Genomic DNA, 17,547 nt, shown 5'->3' on the forward strand with positions numbered 1-17,547 from the left:
GATTGCAAGATACGGACTACATAGACATTTATTTCTTTTCTTAACACTAGGTTCACGAAGCACTAAAAGTGACTATTTTATATTACTTTTTAAAAATAACAAATCAAGGGAAAGAAACTTCGAATAATCCCTCATGGATCTTTGCAATCTCTATAATCGTAAATTAAAAATATTAAAAAATTTTTTTGTATTTGATGTACTTATTTTTGTCATAAATGATCCACAGTCCAGTAACGATGAGAAGAATCAAGAAAACGAAACTGCATAGACGACGAACATATGTAATATCGAAAAATAAGAAATTGTATTAATCTACATGTACATTGCATTGTGGAGAATATATACATTATGTAAATTCTATATAATATGTATATGTGATGCGCGTGTAATTATTACAATAAAATATCGGTATTTCTATACTTCCTCCTCGCCTAGATCGAATTACGTTAATGTTACGTTCTAGTCTCTCTCTTTTTCTTTCTTCTTTTTGGTAAACAGTCGTTCTTATAAATACTACTTAATTAAATCTAACGAAACGATTTTCTCTGGTCTTCGACACTGTTTTTCCTTTTCTCCTTTTGGTGCGTTGTTTGGAATACACGTTGGCAACACGCTGAACACAATAATGGTAACGGAAGAAGATACTGTCTGGAGCATAGTTAACGTTAACAAACATTCTCAGCGATTTGTAATCAGCTTTTGGTAATTCGACTGCGGGAACAGTTTCTTCGAACAACTGTCGAAGGACAGAATATATAAAAATTTAAGTAACAAACTACATCTAATCGCATGTAATAAAACAAACTTAATTTCGATATTGTATTCAGTGGCGGATTATTATTATTATTGGCGTTCATACTTACACTTAACTATGTTACATTTGTCGCTAACAAAATAAAAATATACAGTCGCTTAAACTGGCTTTTAATTATATATAGTTGAACGTAAATGTAAAGAATAAACCCGGTTAATTTAAAAATTATAAATATTATGTCTGTACCACATAGAAAATATTAAATAAGTTATAACATTATAACATTAAGTTGTAAGTTATATAATTAAAAGCTAGCTGTGCTAGTATTTTTTTTCGTGGCTGTAAACACTTCTCAACTTGAGAAATGTAAAATATTAGCCAAGTTTGAAACACTTTGGCCTCGTTGAAGGTATACAGGCTGTCCGTCTATAAATGTCAGGGCAAATATTTCGCAACTAAATTACAAGAAAGGTTAATAAGACTTTGCACGAAATATTTGCTCTGACATATATAGACGGACACCCTGTATATGCATAATCCGCCATTAATTGCATCTTTGTGTCCTTGAGACTTGCAAAAAAAGTGTGTAATATTTTAAGTTAAAGCGATTCGGCACACGACGTGTCAGTCGCGATATCATTTACAATACTCTATCTGATCGTACGTGACCCGATAATTGTACCAAGTATGTTTATCTACGGAAATGCAAGTTATCAATGTCGCGAGCCGAGCCTGGCTCAGAGCTTCTCAATCGATACTCATTATTTTAATCTCTAATGGAATCTAATTGTAAAGACACTGCGGTGAACCGAGTGCTCCTTGATCGAGTTGTCAAAGAGTTTTGAACACAGTAATCATCTCAAAAACGACCCCTGGAATCGGTTTTAATCAACGCTCGAATTACGGAGCCCCACAAGACGCTGTTTTTAATTATAAAAATAACAAGACAACATTTATTTAAATATTAAACGATTTTTATCATAATATACACCCCTGGCAAAAAGTATTTCTAGTCTTTATGATTAGAATTATCCATGTATTTAATGTAAAATGCCGCACCCTGTATATTCGGAAAATGTTAATATAAAACTTAATATGTTTGCTTTTTTGTAATGTACAGAATGAGAACATTTGACACTATTTTGAGGAAGGCTGTAATCATCGTCTAGCGTTATAGACATTTTTTCACCTATCTTATCATTATCTTTATTGTCTGAAGTATTAAAAAGTGTCTGTATGTTTAGTTACGCTATCTAAAATTTTGAATAATTTATACGGCATGGTAGATCGTGCATTATTCCATATTTGATAAAAAATTGGAGACAATTGCCACTTTAGTAATATTTTGTAAAAATATCCTTAACTTTTGTACCATATTTGCCTAATTGCATATCCAATATTCTTTTTATTAATAAACGCTTACGATTTTAATGTGTCAATTTTGTTAGGGGTAGTATACTGAAATTGTGAATTAAAAAATTCGAGTACAGCTATTTTAATGGGCCTCGTAGTTTCAGCGTCGAACAGAAAATGTTTCAGTATTATCCGCTTTCCGATTAATTCGTTTTTCTTAAAATTCCATTATTTCCAACTAGGGCAATCATGTCGATGATATTTGGAATGTCTCTTAATTGAACGATCAAAGTTCCCGAGCATTTCTGCATAGCAGCGGAGGAATGTTAACATTCCCATTACTCTGAAAACTATTATCCAACAAAATGGGCAGACCCTTTACGTTCCAGTTGGGGCATCTCAATTTTTCCTATAAACGTTTTCTCAGTCTCCAATTCATTAGTACCTCTCGTGATTATTGCTGTCCAAGTCGTCTATGTTTTTAGCGCGATTTTATGAAAATAAATCTTTCTTCTTTCTTTTTCTTCGTTTCTTCTTTTTCAAATGCGTTGCTAATTGTTCAATTTCCTTAAGAGTCTCTTTTGTTCTAGATGAAAAACTGTACAGTATCAATTTGAATTTATTCTGTTTTAATAAAAAAATTATTAAAAAGGACTATTTTGACCTAAACGAAAATGTCTTTGGCGATCCTCTGTTTTAACTTCTAAATTAAACACAAAAATAAATACCATAAGTATTTATCCCTTTTTTCAATTCAATACTGCATAGTTTTTAAAGCAAAACAAATTTTTAGCAAAAAAAAAAAAAATAATTCAAGACACCTCTGGAAAGGAAATTAATTCCTTTCGAAAAGGAAAAGTGAGACTATAGTATAGAAAGACGATTGATGTAACAAAACTTCATTTTCCAGATAAGATTGCGCTAAAAACACGGGCGAAAGGAGACGAGGGCACTATCCTAATCATTGATCAATGGTGCCTAAAGATGACCTTTATTATTGAGGCTGATAGGGCTCTCATCGTTCATTTAAGGGCCACTTTACATCACTGCTTCCGAATTGTATTTGGGAAAAATGCTTCATGGTAAATGATGCCAGAGAAAGAGATCAACAGATTGTTCATCTTACTCTTTCTTCGCGGAATGCGTTAGGTATAGTTCCGTTGCTCTTGGTGCCGGGGTAGTGCTCCACGGGGAAATTTCTGCCTACGTTTGTTTTGCATACTTTTTATACAATTTGTAGTGTTAAATTCGAACGGAATTCACTGGGTTCACTTCCGTTGGTAGCTAAATTAACTTTTTCAGTAGAAAGAATGGATATATCCACTCTGATTGATTATTAACAACTCATTAACGCTACACTGGACGAGTCACAATTTTTCTGATTTTTTCCTTCACAATTATTACAATTGTAAAAATTATCGAGAGTGAGCTCCTTTATTCGAACATATATTGTTTGGTGTAAAAATGAATTTGTGGTCCTAGCAATTCATTAACTTTTGTTTCAATGACAATATTAGCAACTTTTGCACGTTGCGTATCTGTTCATCATCGATCTCGTTTTATTTGAATTATCAACTGAAAGAAATAGTTGATTATTAATCATTAACATCAAAATAAACGATGACAGCTGCTTTGAATAGGGCAAGAATTCCGATCAATCAACCAGAGCAGATAGACCCCTTCCCTTCGCCTAATTAATTATTAGGTTGTTGCACGTGAAATGTCCTATTTTAAAATGAAAATGTTATGAAGCATCCTGATCAAGAAATACTATTATAGCTTGAAGATTTATTAATTTACCATTTTAAGGTACAAAGCTGATCTTTAAAGCTGATTGTCGCGAATGTATTTTACATCAGTGGAGAAACAAATATATTGACGATAAACTTGCATGCAATCGAGAAACTTGCAATTCGTTGTCAGAATATGTTGACTGCAATAGTGCTCGCACTGATTAGTAGGTTTTATTTAGGAAAAAGTGACTGTTACAAGTCGGACATTTCATATGTACCAACCTAATAGAAATTACGCGGTGGTGGGGGGTGGACCAAAGACGACTTTGCTCCTGGAGACAGCTCCGAGGATCGGTTTCAGGAGGATGAAGAATCCCGCGAAGAAGAGGGACGCGAACACCAAATTCCTTCCGGTTTCGGTGCCCGGCCACCACCTGGTATAGGTACCGGTTATGACGGAAGCGAGCAGCAGTATAGTGACAGCGATGCCACCGAACGCGTGCATGATCTTCAGTAGAACTGGCCTGACACGAGGATAGAGCCATTTCGGGTTGTTGGTCACGATGCCGAAGCCGGCGGTCAGGAACGCTAGGATGATGCTGATCAGGCCAAGGATCGAGTGAGGCGTGGCAAAGTGCTCTTTGGATTTCTGGATCTTGTTCGTCACGATGATCGCCAGACCGATCACCATCAGGGTCAGGCCGACCGTGTGCAGGATCCAGTGCAAAGTTACTCGGCTCGGTCTTGACAGTTTGTGGCCGAGGTACGCCTCTCCGGAAATGCTGAACACTGCTTCCGTTATCAACAGACCGATCTACAAGGGAAGATTATGTTAGCTTTCGATGCTTCCTGGGATTGGGTATTAACGTGCTCGTTATCGATATCTGTATCGGTGCTCGCGCACATTGTTAAAACGTTTTGTCTCGTGCGATGTTCCCTCTTCGTGAAATATTCAAACAAGTAAAAAAAAATGAGTAAAACAGTGCCATGGACTCCTTGAATATTATGTTTTAAGACGAGCCAAATTGAATGATTCGTCATACCATGATCTAGAGGCGACCTTGAGATAACCTTTGAGTGACCTTTGTACTAAGAAATTGATATTTACTTCGTAATCAAGCGACTCTTCTTGTGTAACAAAATTGATTCATGTCTTTCATTGCTTGAAAGAAAATGGAACCTTTTTTGATAGAAACTTTAAATGCGTATTTTTTAGAATGATTGTCACAATATCTAAAAACCAGCTATAAATTTTAGAGGATTTTAAAGAATATATTTTTTCCAATTTCGACGGCCTCTTACAAACAAAACAAACTCGAATCTTGATATTCAAAGTGCGACCATTTTTTAAATTTTCCATGAAGATATAATAGATAATAATGAATTGGATTTTTCGAGTTTTAGATGAGGATAATGGTCCACTTTATGGCGATCATCAACGTATTTACTCGTTTTTCAATAACAGCTTGGAAAGAAAACACTTTTCACGCAACGAGAAATTCTTTGTGGCTTTGAGACGCGCAAAAATGTTCTCTTTTCTCAGGCAGATGAACATTTGCCAGTCTAAACACGTTTCATAACCGTATGGTTGCAATAAATTCTTCTCGTATCCATTCGACGTGACATATGCAGTTACGTAAATTTTTTCTTTCCATTCAAAGCAAGCCTGTTAAAACGAAAAACCAATGAGCAAAGGCAATCGCGAGATAATCACGCAACCATAAAAATTCGTGACGCTTCTAAGTTTAACTGACGACTAGACTACGGATTTGAATGTAAAATAAAAATTTTTTTTATTAATTTAGACATTGGTTTGTTCTCTTAATAACTTTAAGCAGTCGAAAATGGTGCATAAGTATTTTTAAATTCTTTTAATTCTTGCTTCTTTTTATTCATATCTGTCTGTCCAAAATTATCTGAAAAATAATTTTTCTTAATATCGTTAAAAAGGAAAAAGTAGAAAAATCGTTTAAAATTTATCCAATTGAATTATGTACTACAATTTTATTTTAAAGTCGGCTGTATTTGTGCAGTTTCGACTCATAATTCTCGAGTTTATTAAGAAAATGCGTTAGATGATGCATTCTTCGAGAATTCTGAACATTTCAGAAGCCGGGGGTTTGAAGAACAATGAAGTCATACAGTTGAACACATTTCCGTGAATTAGAACATAAAACTTGTGCTCGAGATCACTATGAATCACCAGATCTCCATCGAGTACTTGTCTCGAGCATCTAGTCAATTCTTCTTCTTCTTCTGTTAAAAAAGTAATTCTACTTATGACTCATTCTGTAATCCCTCTATTAACGTTAATTCCATACAATAACAAAGTAATTCAACAGAGGAATTTTTCAACTAAATGTTTATTCATCAGTCAATATTCAGCATTACGAATTTTTCTCTGGCAAACTATTTGTTGAGTGACGTTCATTTTTTGTTAAAAACCAGAAGGTCTTGTTGCAAATTAAATTTCAGTTTTGTAAATTCTACATTGATAATTAGGTTTTTAAGTTCGAAGAGAACTTCTTTGATATCTAAGATCTTTATATCTTTCTTTGATATATTAGCTACAGAATGAGTGCATATTTTGCAAAACGGGATGCAAAATGTCGAGGTATTGATTATGCAAACGTACCCCGACGCTCATGCAGATGGGGTGCCAAGAGAAAAGTACGTTGTGTCCGCCGTCTGAGAGGGCAAGGCTCAGAATGTATATCACTGGCGCCAGTAAGAGTATGTGTGTGAGGGTTGAAAACACCATAGTTATCAAGCTTGGTGGTCCTTTGCCTGCCGGAGGGTCAGACATCTTTCGTCCTTAAATTTGCAACTGAAACAAAAATTACAAATCTGACAATCTCGAAATCGAAACAATTCATTTTTCTTCAGTTCGATCCACGTCGGACAACAATTAATTTTTCTTCGGTCCGACTTGTATCGAATTGATCCACAAAAATGTAGAATTCACCAGGGATCATAACTAATAACCATAGTATTCTCTCATTTTCCGACTAAAATATTTTTGATCATTGAAATTGATTATGTTCCTACAGGAGACTTCAAGGTGATGTTTATTTTGTATACAATAGAACATGCAATTTGTGAAATTATCAAAAAGTGTGATAGAATTTTGTACATTTCTCATCTTTTTTATCCATAAAGGTTATTGCTGGACTATAGATCATTATGTGAATTAAGATTTTAAGAAAACTAGTCTTTCGTTGACTAAATCATTCGTTGTGGTAGAAATGAAATAATAATATTCACTTTCATTAACATTCACGGTTCCTTGTATTTTCGGATATGCCATAAATGAATGAAAATCTGGAGACTAACTATACCTATTAAAAATAACAGTATTTTTAAGAAATTCGTGGACAAAAATGAGAAATTGCATCAACTTCTGCAGTCTGGCAATTGCGAACGATTGGGAAAGATTTGAGTAATTTTTTGTTGTTTATGGGGGGCATGATCCTTTGTTTGTGAAGAAAAGCAGCGTTTAAAGTATCGGGAGACACCCGTTCCTCGATTCGCGAGAGAAAAATAGCGAATTCTTTTGACGCAACTGCTCCTACGATCGTTTAGATGCGCTGCGCGTGATTCATTACTAATTGCGCGGCACGATTCCTCGTTTCTTTCAGCATCCACTGACAGAACTTCTGTCTTTTAGGATTGCACAAGCACCAGCCTAATAAATGGGGCTGCTGATTAACTAGATGCCAGTCCAGATCGAACAGACTGCCGCTGCCACCAATTTTCTGAGCTTCTTCGCAATTATGCGCTGCGTGACACGCGCTTCAACTCGTTGCATTCAATAGGCGTACAGATTTTTGTAGTACCAGTACAAATTTGCTATTTTCATCAATTACTTCTATAAGGATTTTTTTAAACACATTTTTATTGTATCCCATGTTTTACTGCCTTGCAAAGAAAAATTTCTGACAGATACAAAAATGCTACATTTAATTTAGCTCGCTACTCAGAGCGAAATTTTATTATTATAGACAGAGCAATATATTGCAGAGGAAAATTGGGACTGTATTATAGACAATATGCTCTATTTTCTTGCAAAGAAATATTGGGGCTGTACTATAGATAATATGCTCTATTTTCTTGCAAAGAAATATTGGGGGTGTTTTGTAGGCAATATTCTCTACTTCCTTGTAAACATAAATTTCTGACAGATATAAAAATGCTACATTTAATTTAGTCACTTATAACAAATTTTTGAACAAATGCAATGCAGTTGTCAATTACCCTATTGGGTTGATGCGACGTTGAATATAATAAAAAAAAAATTAGAACTGTATGATAGACAATATGCTCTGTTTTCTTGCAAAGAAGAATTGGGGGTGTTTTATAGACAATATCCTCTGTTTTCTTGCAAAGAAAAATTAGGGCTGTATGATAGACAATATGCTCTATATTCTTGCAAAGAAAAATTGGGGCTGTATGATAGAAAATACGCCCTATTTTCTTGCAAAGAAGAATTGGGGTTGTTTTATAGACAATATGCTCTATTTCCTTGCAAAGAAAAATTAGAGTTTCATTATAGACAATATGGTTGACTTTCTTGAAAGTGGGTCGTGGGAAATAGAAGAAGCAGCATTCTGCTTTCTAATGGGAGCACATAAGTAGTGACCAGTGTCAGTCATCCGAAACCTTCCCGCCCATTGTCAGCCGTTCGTTCATTCAATTTAAGGAAACGCACGCGAGAATTTGCAGTAGTTAACACTTGAACCGGCCACGGTGTGCAACAATTACGCTGTTATACTCTGTGACACGGATACAGAGGCGTTATTAGAGGAACTCGATAATCTCGTAAACGAGATAATGTTAACTAGCCGATAACTGTGACAGTCTGTCCGATGTTCCACGAAAAAGAAATGGCAATTATCGTCGCACGTACCGTAGATAACATACTTAATGCGTCGATGATCGAGTGAACCGGTGTCAATTGCACTTTTTGATGTAAAATGAAAATAACTTCAACTAACGAAAATTTAATTAATTAATCAGAAACAAGAGTCACATAACAATTGTTCTCGACTTCTAATTGGTCTCAACTACCAACGTTTGTTGTGAACGCATAAACTACCCAGCCTAGTAATAATTGCTTATAGCTTCGCAATTAATTGAAGGAAATGAAACTCGAAATGGGTTGTTTCACTTTCTTCACGTTTTTTACTCAAATTATGCTGCACGTCACAGACTTCTTGCGTTTCATTACGCGATAACGAACTTCAAGATTGAGTTAAGATACCTGTAAGAAAGGAGCACAGAAATCTTTTATTTTGCGTAAAGAATTGCAGTCTGTTAATATTCAGTATTAACAATGATTGGGGAATAAAAGTTTAGCTTTAAAGAAAACATTAGAAAATTTCGAAACGAGAGAAAATGTCCAATTCTAACGTGACTGGGAATAAATCGCCGCAGTTTAGTTGATTCGAGGGCATCGACAATTAATTGGTGGTTCGCACGGGGAAGGGACAGAGTCGGTGGTTAATGACAAAGGAAACGTACTTGATAATGACACGGTTATCAATGTCAACCGAGCTCGCGTAACTCTGTGAATGACCCTGTGTGTCAATAAGTTTCTCTTTGTAAGAAGAAAAAATACTAAGACGTCCCTGTGTGTCAATACGTTCCTCTTTGTAAGAAGAAAAAATATTAATACGTTGAGAATGGGATTAAACAGAACAATTTATTATCAAGGAGAAATGATAGTATCGAGAAAACAGTATATTAAAATATTAGATTGGTAGAGTTAACTAGTTAGTAGCAAGATAAAATTAGTAAGAATGATGTATGGAATGGTGAATGGAGTATGGATGGATGTGTGGCCTAAGGTAAACATCGTAAACCAAAGTCGATTTCTTGACCATAGGGTGGAAATTAAATAAATATATAAATATTATATTAAAGAGAAATATTCTGGTCAATGAGAAAATAGTGTTATTGCGGATTGTTATGCAAAATAAAAACGTTCTGCATCGATTGCAAGAGACAGGAGCCAGATGCAAAATTCACTCTTTCTTTAATAATTTTAGCCAGTTAAAAATATTATATTCGTGACCTTTAATTATTTCAATCGTCCTATATTGTTGAAATACATTTATATTTAAATTACATTGGAATTTCCATACATTTTCATTTAAATTCTACTCATTTTTGCCATAAATGCACAAAATCCGTGTTCCGGTTGTTAAATGCATAAATTGAATATTAATGAGAAATGCATCGAAGAAAATAGGTATTGCTATGCAGAGAAGAAATCAGGTCTCTTCGCGCTTTAAGTATCGTCAAACAGATTCAAGGTGGGACACGAAAGGTAAACAATGTTCGGAAACAGTTACGCTCACAGTCACCGAAGAAAGAACCAATACGAAGTGGAGAACGAGAGACGAGCATACGTAATTGTTTACGGGGAGATTAACATCGAGACACGAACGAATTCAGGTGAACAATTCGCAGCTGTCCGGGCACAAAGAAGAAAAGAACTTATCTGCTTCGTTCGTCGAATTGTGAAAGTTCTGAGAACCTTCGTTTTTAATAATTACGGCAGAGTTCGAGGGGCTTTAAGAAAATCAACATTGATAAGGACGTAATTGCACGCAATCTTTGCAAGTAGATCGTGAAGTCACGAACTCGATGGTTTCGAGATGAATTTCTATAATGATTTTCGAAAACAGTCTTCGAAGTGTTAGCACAACAGTTTAATAAGAATTTATACTTAATTCTTTTGTATTTTAATGAAACTGTTCGTGACTCCGCTGAAGACATTAGAACAATGACAAAGATGTATCGGATTTTATGCATTTGTAAAACGAATGAATAGATAAAAAATAAAACTGATCAATTGAAAAATTTAAGAATATTACTAGACTCATTAAAATTATTAAATGAAGACGCCCCATTTGTCTTCTTTTTTTTCATAATTGACTCGGAAAATGCTTATTTTGCATACAAATCCGCAGTCTTAACCTCATTCCCGATTAAAAAGGAATGAAATAACTGTTCGAAGAAAAATTCGAAATTTTTGTACAAATGTGCGTAAGACATTCGTAAGTTGATAAAATAGCACACGTCTTCAACAAATAGTTTCGATAGAAGTAACGAAATTCTAAACGAGTCGAGAATGACCAATAAGGAATGACAAATTCAATGATAATCTCCAAATTAGTGTAAACATTTGTGTAGTACCTTCATTTGTTGATGAAGCTGCTCGAAATATTCCGAATTACTCGAAACCGAGGAAGAACTCGAAAAATTTTGGAAATGAGCGCACAGACTTTACTCCTTCGATAAAACAGCTCGCGACAGACACGTCCTCCCGACAAAATCAGCAAAATGCTAAATGACCCGGGAATAATCGCTGGCTGTTGGAATCGACGATAAAGGGGAAAGATTGCGCCGAGGACTGTACAACTGATAAAAGCCACTAATTATCGCGAAAACGAGCAATCACTGATATATTCGCGACCATTGCAGGGTTAACGAAAGATGAGGAATCGTGTCACCCACATAATGATCGACGTGGCGAACAACGTGTTCGCATACTTACAGTAATATTCGGACACTTTTAACCCTCCGTATGCTATGCCGGAGTCATTCATGACCCGTCGCGTACAATTTTATTCCGATATAAGACGAAGCTTTTCATTTCGAAATAAGAAAATCGCTATCTCCTCTTCTCCATCCTCTTCATCCGAAATACGGCGAAAGCCGGTCCCGAGCCATCGCCTAATATCGAAAGAAACCTGTAGTGAAATGTGGGTCAGAAATGACTCCGGCATAGGCCTCGAACTCGCAGGAAATCCGAAGGGTTACAAGAACTTTTTAAAGACTGAATATGACTTGGAATTTTTTGTTTTTGAGAAGTTAGACCAATTAGTTTATTACCAGAATAGAATGTAATTTTGAAAGTATTGCTATTGGTCTGAATTGTGGAGAACATGTTGTCTTCTCTAACTTTTTTATATTGAAAATTGAAAAAGTTATAATTTGCTAACCGTCCGTTCGCTTGCATTAAAAAATTAATATTTTCCATTGAGGACAGCAGCGTTCTTATAGAAATCTCGTCGGTTATAATTGCGCCTCAAATTGCTCGGGTATAATGAACCGCGGTCGCGGTTAGGATAGTTGTCCGATCAGCTCGTAGAAAATCGCGATGGCGAATCGGTGTCGCTGATTCGCGAATTCTCGACTCGTTAGCCGACAGTTCTCGGGCCGTGGTTTGATTACACTTTATCGTAACATAATCACGGCCGGCCGCGAAGTATCTGATTCGTGACCCACGGCGGCATACTTCTTTTTCAGGCAGTCATGCTCCGCTTTCACGGTCCGAACGAAACATGGCCGCCGCTAATGCGCGAAACACGCTGGCGCTTCGTTCGAAAATTGCCCATGTTCAAAGTGTCGTAACTTCACGAAGAAACATCGTAGAATATTCGTTCTGGTCTCGCGTTGAAGCTCGAACCTTCCACTTTCGAAGTCCATTGTTCGTTTTTCGTGAACAAAGTTTCTTACACCCTGTAACGGGCGAGAAAGTGAGCACACTTTCTGGTTTGGAAAATTTTGCAACGAGCGCTTCTACAGACGTCGAAAAATCTTTTTAATCAACGAAACCAACGTAGATTTGAAGATTGGTATCTCACGGGGTTAATTGTCATGTACGTTAGTTGTAAAGTACACCACAATTTATGTATTCGTTGTTATAATTTTTCGTATAAATATATTTTGAGTCGCGTCACTTTTCTTACGAATGAACGTTATATCGGAATAAAATTGTACGTGTTGACCTTCGCTCGAGCTTGTCCTCGCCGCGACGGGTCACGAATGACTCCGGTATAGTATACGGAGGGTTAACTTTGCACGCGATCCTGTAACGCGCAAGATCTTGTGTTTAGAAACGAACCAAAGAGCAGACCTCGGTTCCCGGTTTCTCGGTATCCAAATAAAAGACGGCCGAATGTTTAGTTTCCTCGTTGCGTAATGGCTGCGCGCAAAAATAGTTGTGTTTCGAACCTGAAGCAACTTTGTTGGCAAAATAATCTATCGGGTTATCAACTTCTGGGCTTTCGCCGTCCGTGTCGGTCATTTTAGCGACGACGAACTAAAAATGCTCTTTTCAAACTTTTACATATGTATCTTTTACGATCGAACGCTTCGATAGGTTTTTCTCCGATTTTTGGATTTACCTTTTCTAGTCCTAACTTTTTCAAACATTGTTTCAGCGCCGAGTCATGTGCACATCTAACCCTTTGCACTCGAAGCTGTTTTAACTCCAAAACAAAACATTCCATCCAACCTAGAAAATTACCCTTCTATATATTTTCTTTTCGTGTTATACGAAAATGACGCAATTGTGCAACACTGAAATGTTTAGTAATTTATTAGATACACACAAATTTAATAATGTAAGAAATATTTTGAATAATGATACAGCATTTTTTAGTGGCGCGTTTCAGTCGCCATTCGAGTGCTAAGGGTTAATGAAATGCTCGATGTTTCGGGATTGTAATTTTAGAGATCTTTGAATAGTAAAATAATTGAACAGGAAAGAAATGAAAAATTTCGTTGAATCTTCAGGATAATGTTTTCAAGATTTTGTGAATTTTTTTCCTTCTATGTAGATGGTTAATGGGTAATGAAGTGTTTATTACTGTGACGAGTAATTCAGGCTTTATGACAACGGTAACGTGCAGTTTATGTAGGCATAGCAATTCCTGTTCATTCTACACGTTGCAACGAAAGAATGGTAGAATCATTAAAAATGCAGTCGGACATAAATTCTAATTATGTGGTAAATCGTTATTCGGTTTCTGAGGTGCGGTACACCAATGTAACCATGCGTTTGCAACTGATATTGTAACCTACACATCGCATTAGCATTAATGTGCATATTCTGTGCATCGCTACAGCATTACCTGTGTACAATATTATCTGATTGATTACATAATTTGGGTTGCCGACAAATAAATAAATAAATAATTTGAGAAGGAAAAGAGGACGAACAGGCTTCTGAAATGTACCTGTTTGAAAAAGAAAATGCGTACACAAAAAATTAAACTGGTTCATTAAACTAGTGAGAAGAAGAAATAACTCGAACCGTTGGAATGTATTTCACCTTGATTTCCGTTCACCTGTCGTTGCTCTACAAACGATTTCATTTCTCCATAAGTATAAAAAGAGGAGCATGATCATTGAAGAGTGTCGAATTAGGTTGAAAAAAGCCTGGTATTAAAATACTACGAAAACTGCACATCGAGCTCATAATTGCATCTCGTGACTTTCACCGCTATCTTCTTCTGGATTATTAGCAATTAATATTATAAATGGTTTAATAATCATCCCAATTAATTGGATAAATTAACCTGTCTGGAGATATCTTTCCAATTTCGAATTAAAACAGTGACCCAGATTTCGATGATTAGTATTTCACTATTGATTAGAAATAGTTGCAAAAAGATTCATACTGTATTTATAGTTTAATTTAACCAACCGTATTCATTTATAACATCAAATTTCTATTATCCTATAGATTTCTGTGTTGTCGATACTGTTGTTCCGTATATTTCCAAAGTGAAAATTTATTCAACGAATTCCAGATACGAAAATATTTATTTATCCGTACGCGCTTTCCACCGGATTGATTTAATTCATTTCGTTATTTATTTTGTTCAGTTCGTTGGCAGCCATGTGTTTATTTTCATAGCATCGTTTAACATGCGAGAGAGTCATGGAACCGACACGGCAAATAAATAAATAATCAAAATGTATCACTTTCTAAAAAATAATGAAACAGCATCAAATGGAATAGAAACGTAAAAATGTCCCATTTCGATTAGATACAACACACTCGAAAGAAAATTCAAACATTTTATCGTGTCTATTAGGTCATCCGATAAGCAACAGAAATTGTCATTCATATCTCTGTAAGGTCAACTACAAAAACACACTAGCAGCCATTAGTTTTTTGTATATTTTTCTTCATTTTTATAAGCCATACAACTATACGTGCATATGAAACTAATATCAAATATTATAATATATCGGAAGAATTTAAATGCACTGTTATTTTACTTTTAATTTGCGCACATTCTTAAGACAAAAATATGAACCTAGAACGTATGGTTCTTTACGTCGCATCAAGTCCAATTCAAAAATCTCGATTCTACACTAAAAGTGGAAGGGATTAATTTCAACGATCAACAAAGTCAAAATGCTTTTGTCAAGCTAGCAATTTTGGCAGCACTATGCAAACGCTCTTTTTGGAGAACACTGTACGACGCAAATTGCCCTGCGATCGAAGATGGCTGTCGGAGTACGAAAATTCTCTTGTCGAGGCTGGATCGAAACGACGGATCACGGTGCAAGTGCAGAAATCGACACGGGAAACTCACCTGGAACGTTTCACAGTCCGACGAACGCGTTTCAAGCGCGAAGATTATTGTGACTATCCGAGGAACGGTGTTAGTTTGCGTGTTTTTCTTTCGCACACGCGAGAGAAAGAGCACGGATCGACGTTCGCGGCTCGACTGATCCACGCGGCGATCCATGCCCGCGCGATCCACGATATATCGCTGCGTTGCCGATACTACTTGCTGCATGCGCTGGTTAAAACACCTCAGAAAGTAACGCGACCCGAAACCTTTGGATTCGAAGCCCTTGCACATTGCAGATCCTCGTGGAACGTGACCAAAACATTGCTCGGAGCGACTGTACTATATATGTGTGTGTGTGTGACTACAAAGGAAAATTCGAGTTCCAGGAAAATTACAATTTTTAAAGCCTTTATATCTGATTGTTAGAACACGGAAATCCCCGTGTAACGTCATTAAAATACTTTTTGGAAAGGTTAGAGTACTATGTGTGTGAGACTATAAAGGAAAATTCGAGTTCCAGGAAAATTTGAGTTCCAGGAGAATTGTAATTTCCAAAGCCTTTGGATCTTAGCACACGGTAGACCCCAGTGTAAAGCGATTCAAAAATTGTTTAGAAAGATTACAGTATGCGTGTGACTATGAAGGAAAATTCGAGTTCCAGGAAAATTTGAGTTCCAGGGGAATTAAAATTTTCAAAGCCATTGGATTTTAGGACACGGTAGACCCCAGTGTAAAGCGATTCAAAAATTGTTTGGAAAGATTACAGTATGCGTGTTACTATGAAGGAAAATTCGAGTTCCAGGAAAATTTGAGTTCCAGGAGAATTGTAATTTCCAAAGCCTTTGGATCTTAGCACTCAGTAGACCCCAGTGTAAAGCGATTCAAAATTTTTTTGGAAAGATTACAGTATGCGTGTGACTATAAAGGAAAATTCGAGTTCCAGGAAAATTTGAGTTCCAGGGGAATTAAAATTTCCAAAGCCTTTGGATCTTAGCACACGGTAGACCCCAGTATAAAGCGATTGAAAATTTTTTTGGAAAGATTACAGTATGCGTGTGACTATAAAGGAAAATTCGAGTTCCAGGAAAATTTGAGTTCCAGGGGAATTAAAATTTTCAAAGCCATTGGATTTTAGCACACGGTAGACCCCAGTACAAAGCGATTGAAAATTTGTCTGGAAAGATTACAGTATGTGTGTGACTATAAAAGAAAATTCGAGTTCCAGGAAAATTTAAATTTTCGAAGCTTTTGGATCTTATTGTTAGTACACGTAGACCCCCGTGTAACATGATCAAAATATTTTTCGGAAAGGTTAGAATACGCGTGTGACTATAAAGGAAAATTCGAGTTCCAGAAAAATGACAATTTTCAAAGCCTCTGGATGTTATTGTTAGTGCGATCTACGAAAGGGTTAATAATATTTGAATCGTTGCTTCTTTCGAGCATACTTTACCGCGCCATCTATTCCCAATTGTTCCTCGAGATGTGACGTCATATTCAAGCAGGATTTCCAACACTCTTTGCAAACAACAAGGAAAATCGCCAAGCATACGCGGCCTTGGCGTGACTAATAGCAACGATCTTCTCGAGTTCGCATAAAATGGTAGCCTCTCTGAGGTCGACAGGGCCGTCTCAATTGTGGTCACTTTGGGTACCACGTGTAGGGTCCATAATCTTTTCGACAAAAACTTTAAAAATTCTAATCCCACATTAAGAAGAGAAAACTTACAAAAATGTTTAGGGAAAAACTGTGGACCTCGTAAATTTTGGCAGAAACGTGTAATGACGATGGGAAAGATCGCAGGGAACATTTATTAAAAAACATATATTAAAGTGAGTGAAACCCAAAAATTGTTTGGGGCCCACGAAAAATTGTGGGCCTTATGGAGAAATTTTCACGTCTCCGGTAATAATAATAAGATTAATTGAACTGCGAAAGGTTGATAGGAATATCTACGAAGCAGAGAGGAAGATCCACGTAATTCGAATAGCTATACAAAATTTGAAGAATTTGATGAAACTATACAAGATTAGAATAAATTTGAAGATGAATAAATTTAGTTAGTGAGAATGAAGAGGACTATCGAGCACGTTGTACAGCGGTAAATGGAGTGCTGGACGTTCTGTTTAATTCCGTTCTATACCAAGATGAAAGGGTAAATGATTAGAAAATAAGAGAGTTATTTATACACGTTGAATGGAAAGCGGGCTTATGGGCCATTCTGTACCACGTTGTACTTTATGGCAGCACTTCACCGTCTGTAGCCACTGATTACAAGACCACGTGGCCGTTTGATTACTCTCCACCCACGCTTTTTCGGTG

The 17,547-nt window shown here is 36.2% G+C and overlaps 1 protein-coding gene across 1 annotated transcript; it reads right to left on the minus strand.

Annotated features, from left to right (window-relative positions):
• Positions 1-265: 265 nt before the first annotated feature.
• Positions 266-15,410, minus strand: LOC143355719 (transmembrane reductase CYB561D2). The gene is made up of 3 exons (XM_076790794.1): positions 15,243-15,410; positions 6,476-6,667; positions 266-4,654 (listed from the first exon to the last, which is right to left on the minus strand). The coding sequence occupies exons 2-3, from the start codon at positions 6,644-6,646 to the stop codon at positions 4,133-4,135; spliced, it is 693 nt and encodes a 230-aa protein (XP_076646909.1). The 5' UTR covers positions 6,647-6,667; positions 15,243-15,410; the 3' UTR covers positions 266-4,132.
• Between the last annotated feature and the right edge of the window lie 2,137 nt (positions 15,411-17,547).

The sequence above is a fragment of the Halictus rubicundus genome, chromosome 7, assembly GCF_050948215.1.
Source record: "Halictus rubicundus isolate RS-2024b chromosome 7, iyHalRubi1_principal, whole genome shotgun sequence".
NCBI lineage: Eukaryota > Metazoa > Arthropoda > Insecta > Hymenoptera > Halictidae > Halictus > Halictus rubicundus.

Bases quoted from the DNA above. Each gene is read 5' to 3' on its own strand.
- LOC143355719 (XM_076790794.1), bottom strand. From the start codon at position 6,646: ATGTCTGACCCTCCGGCAGGCAAAGGACCACCAAGCTTGATAACTATG. The intron at 4,655-6,475 runs GTACGTTTGCAT...CTTCCCTTGTAG, and splicing joins CCATCTGCATGAGCGTCGGG to ATCGGTCTGTTGATAACGGA.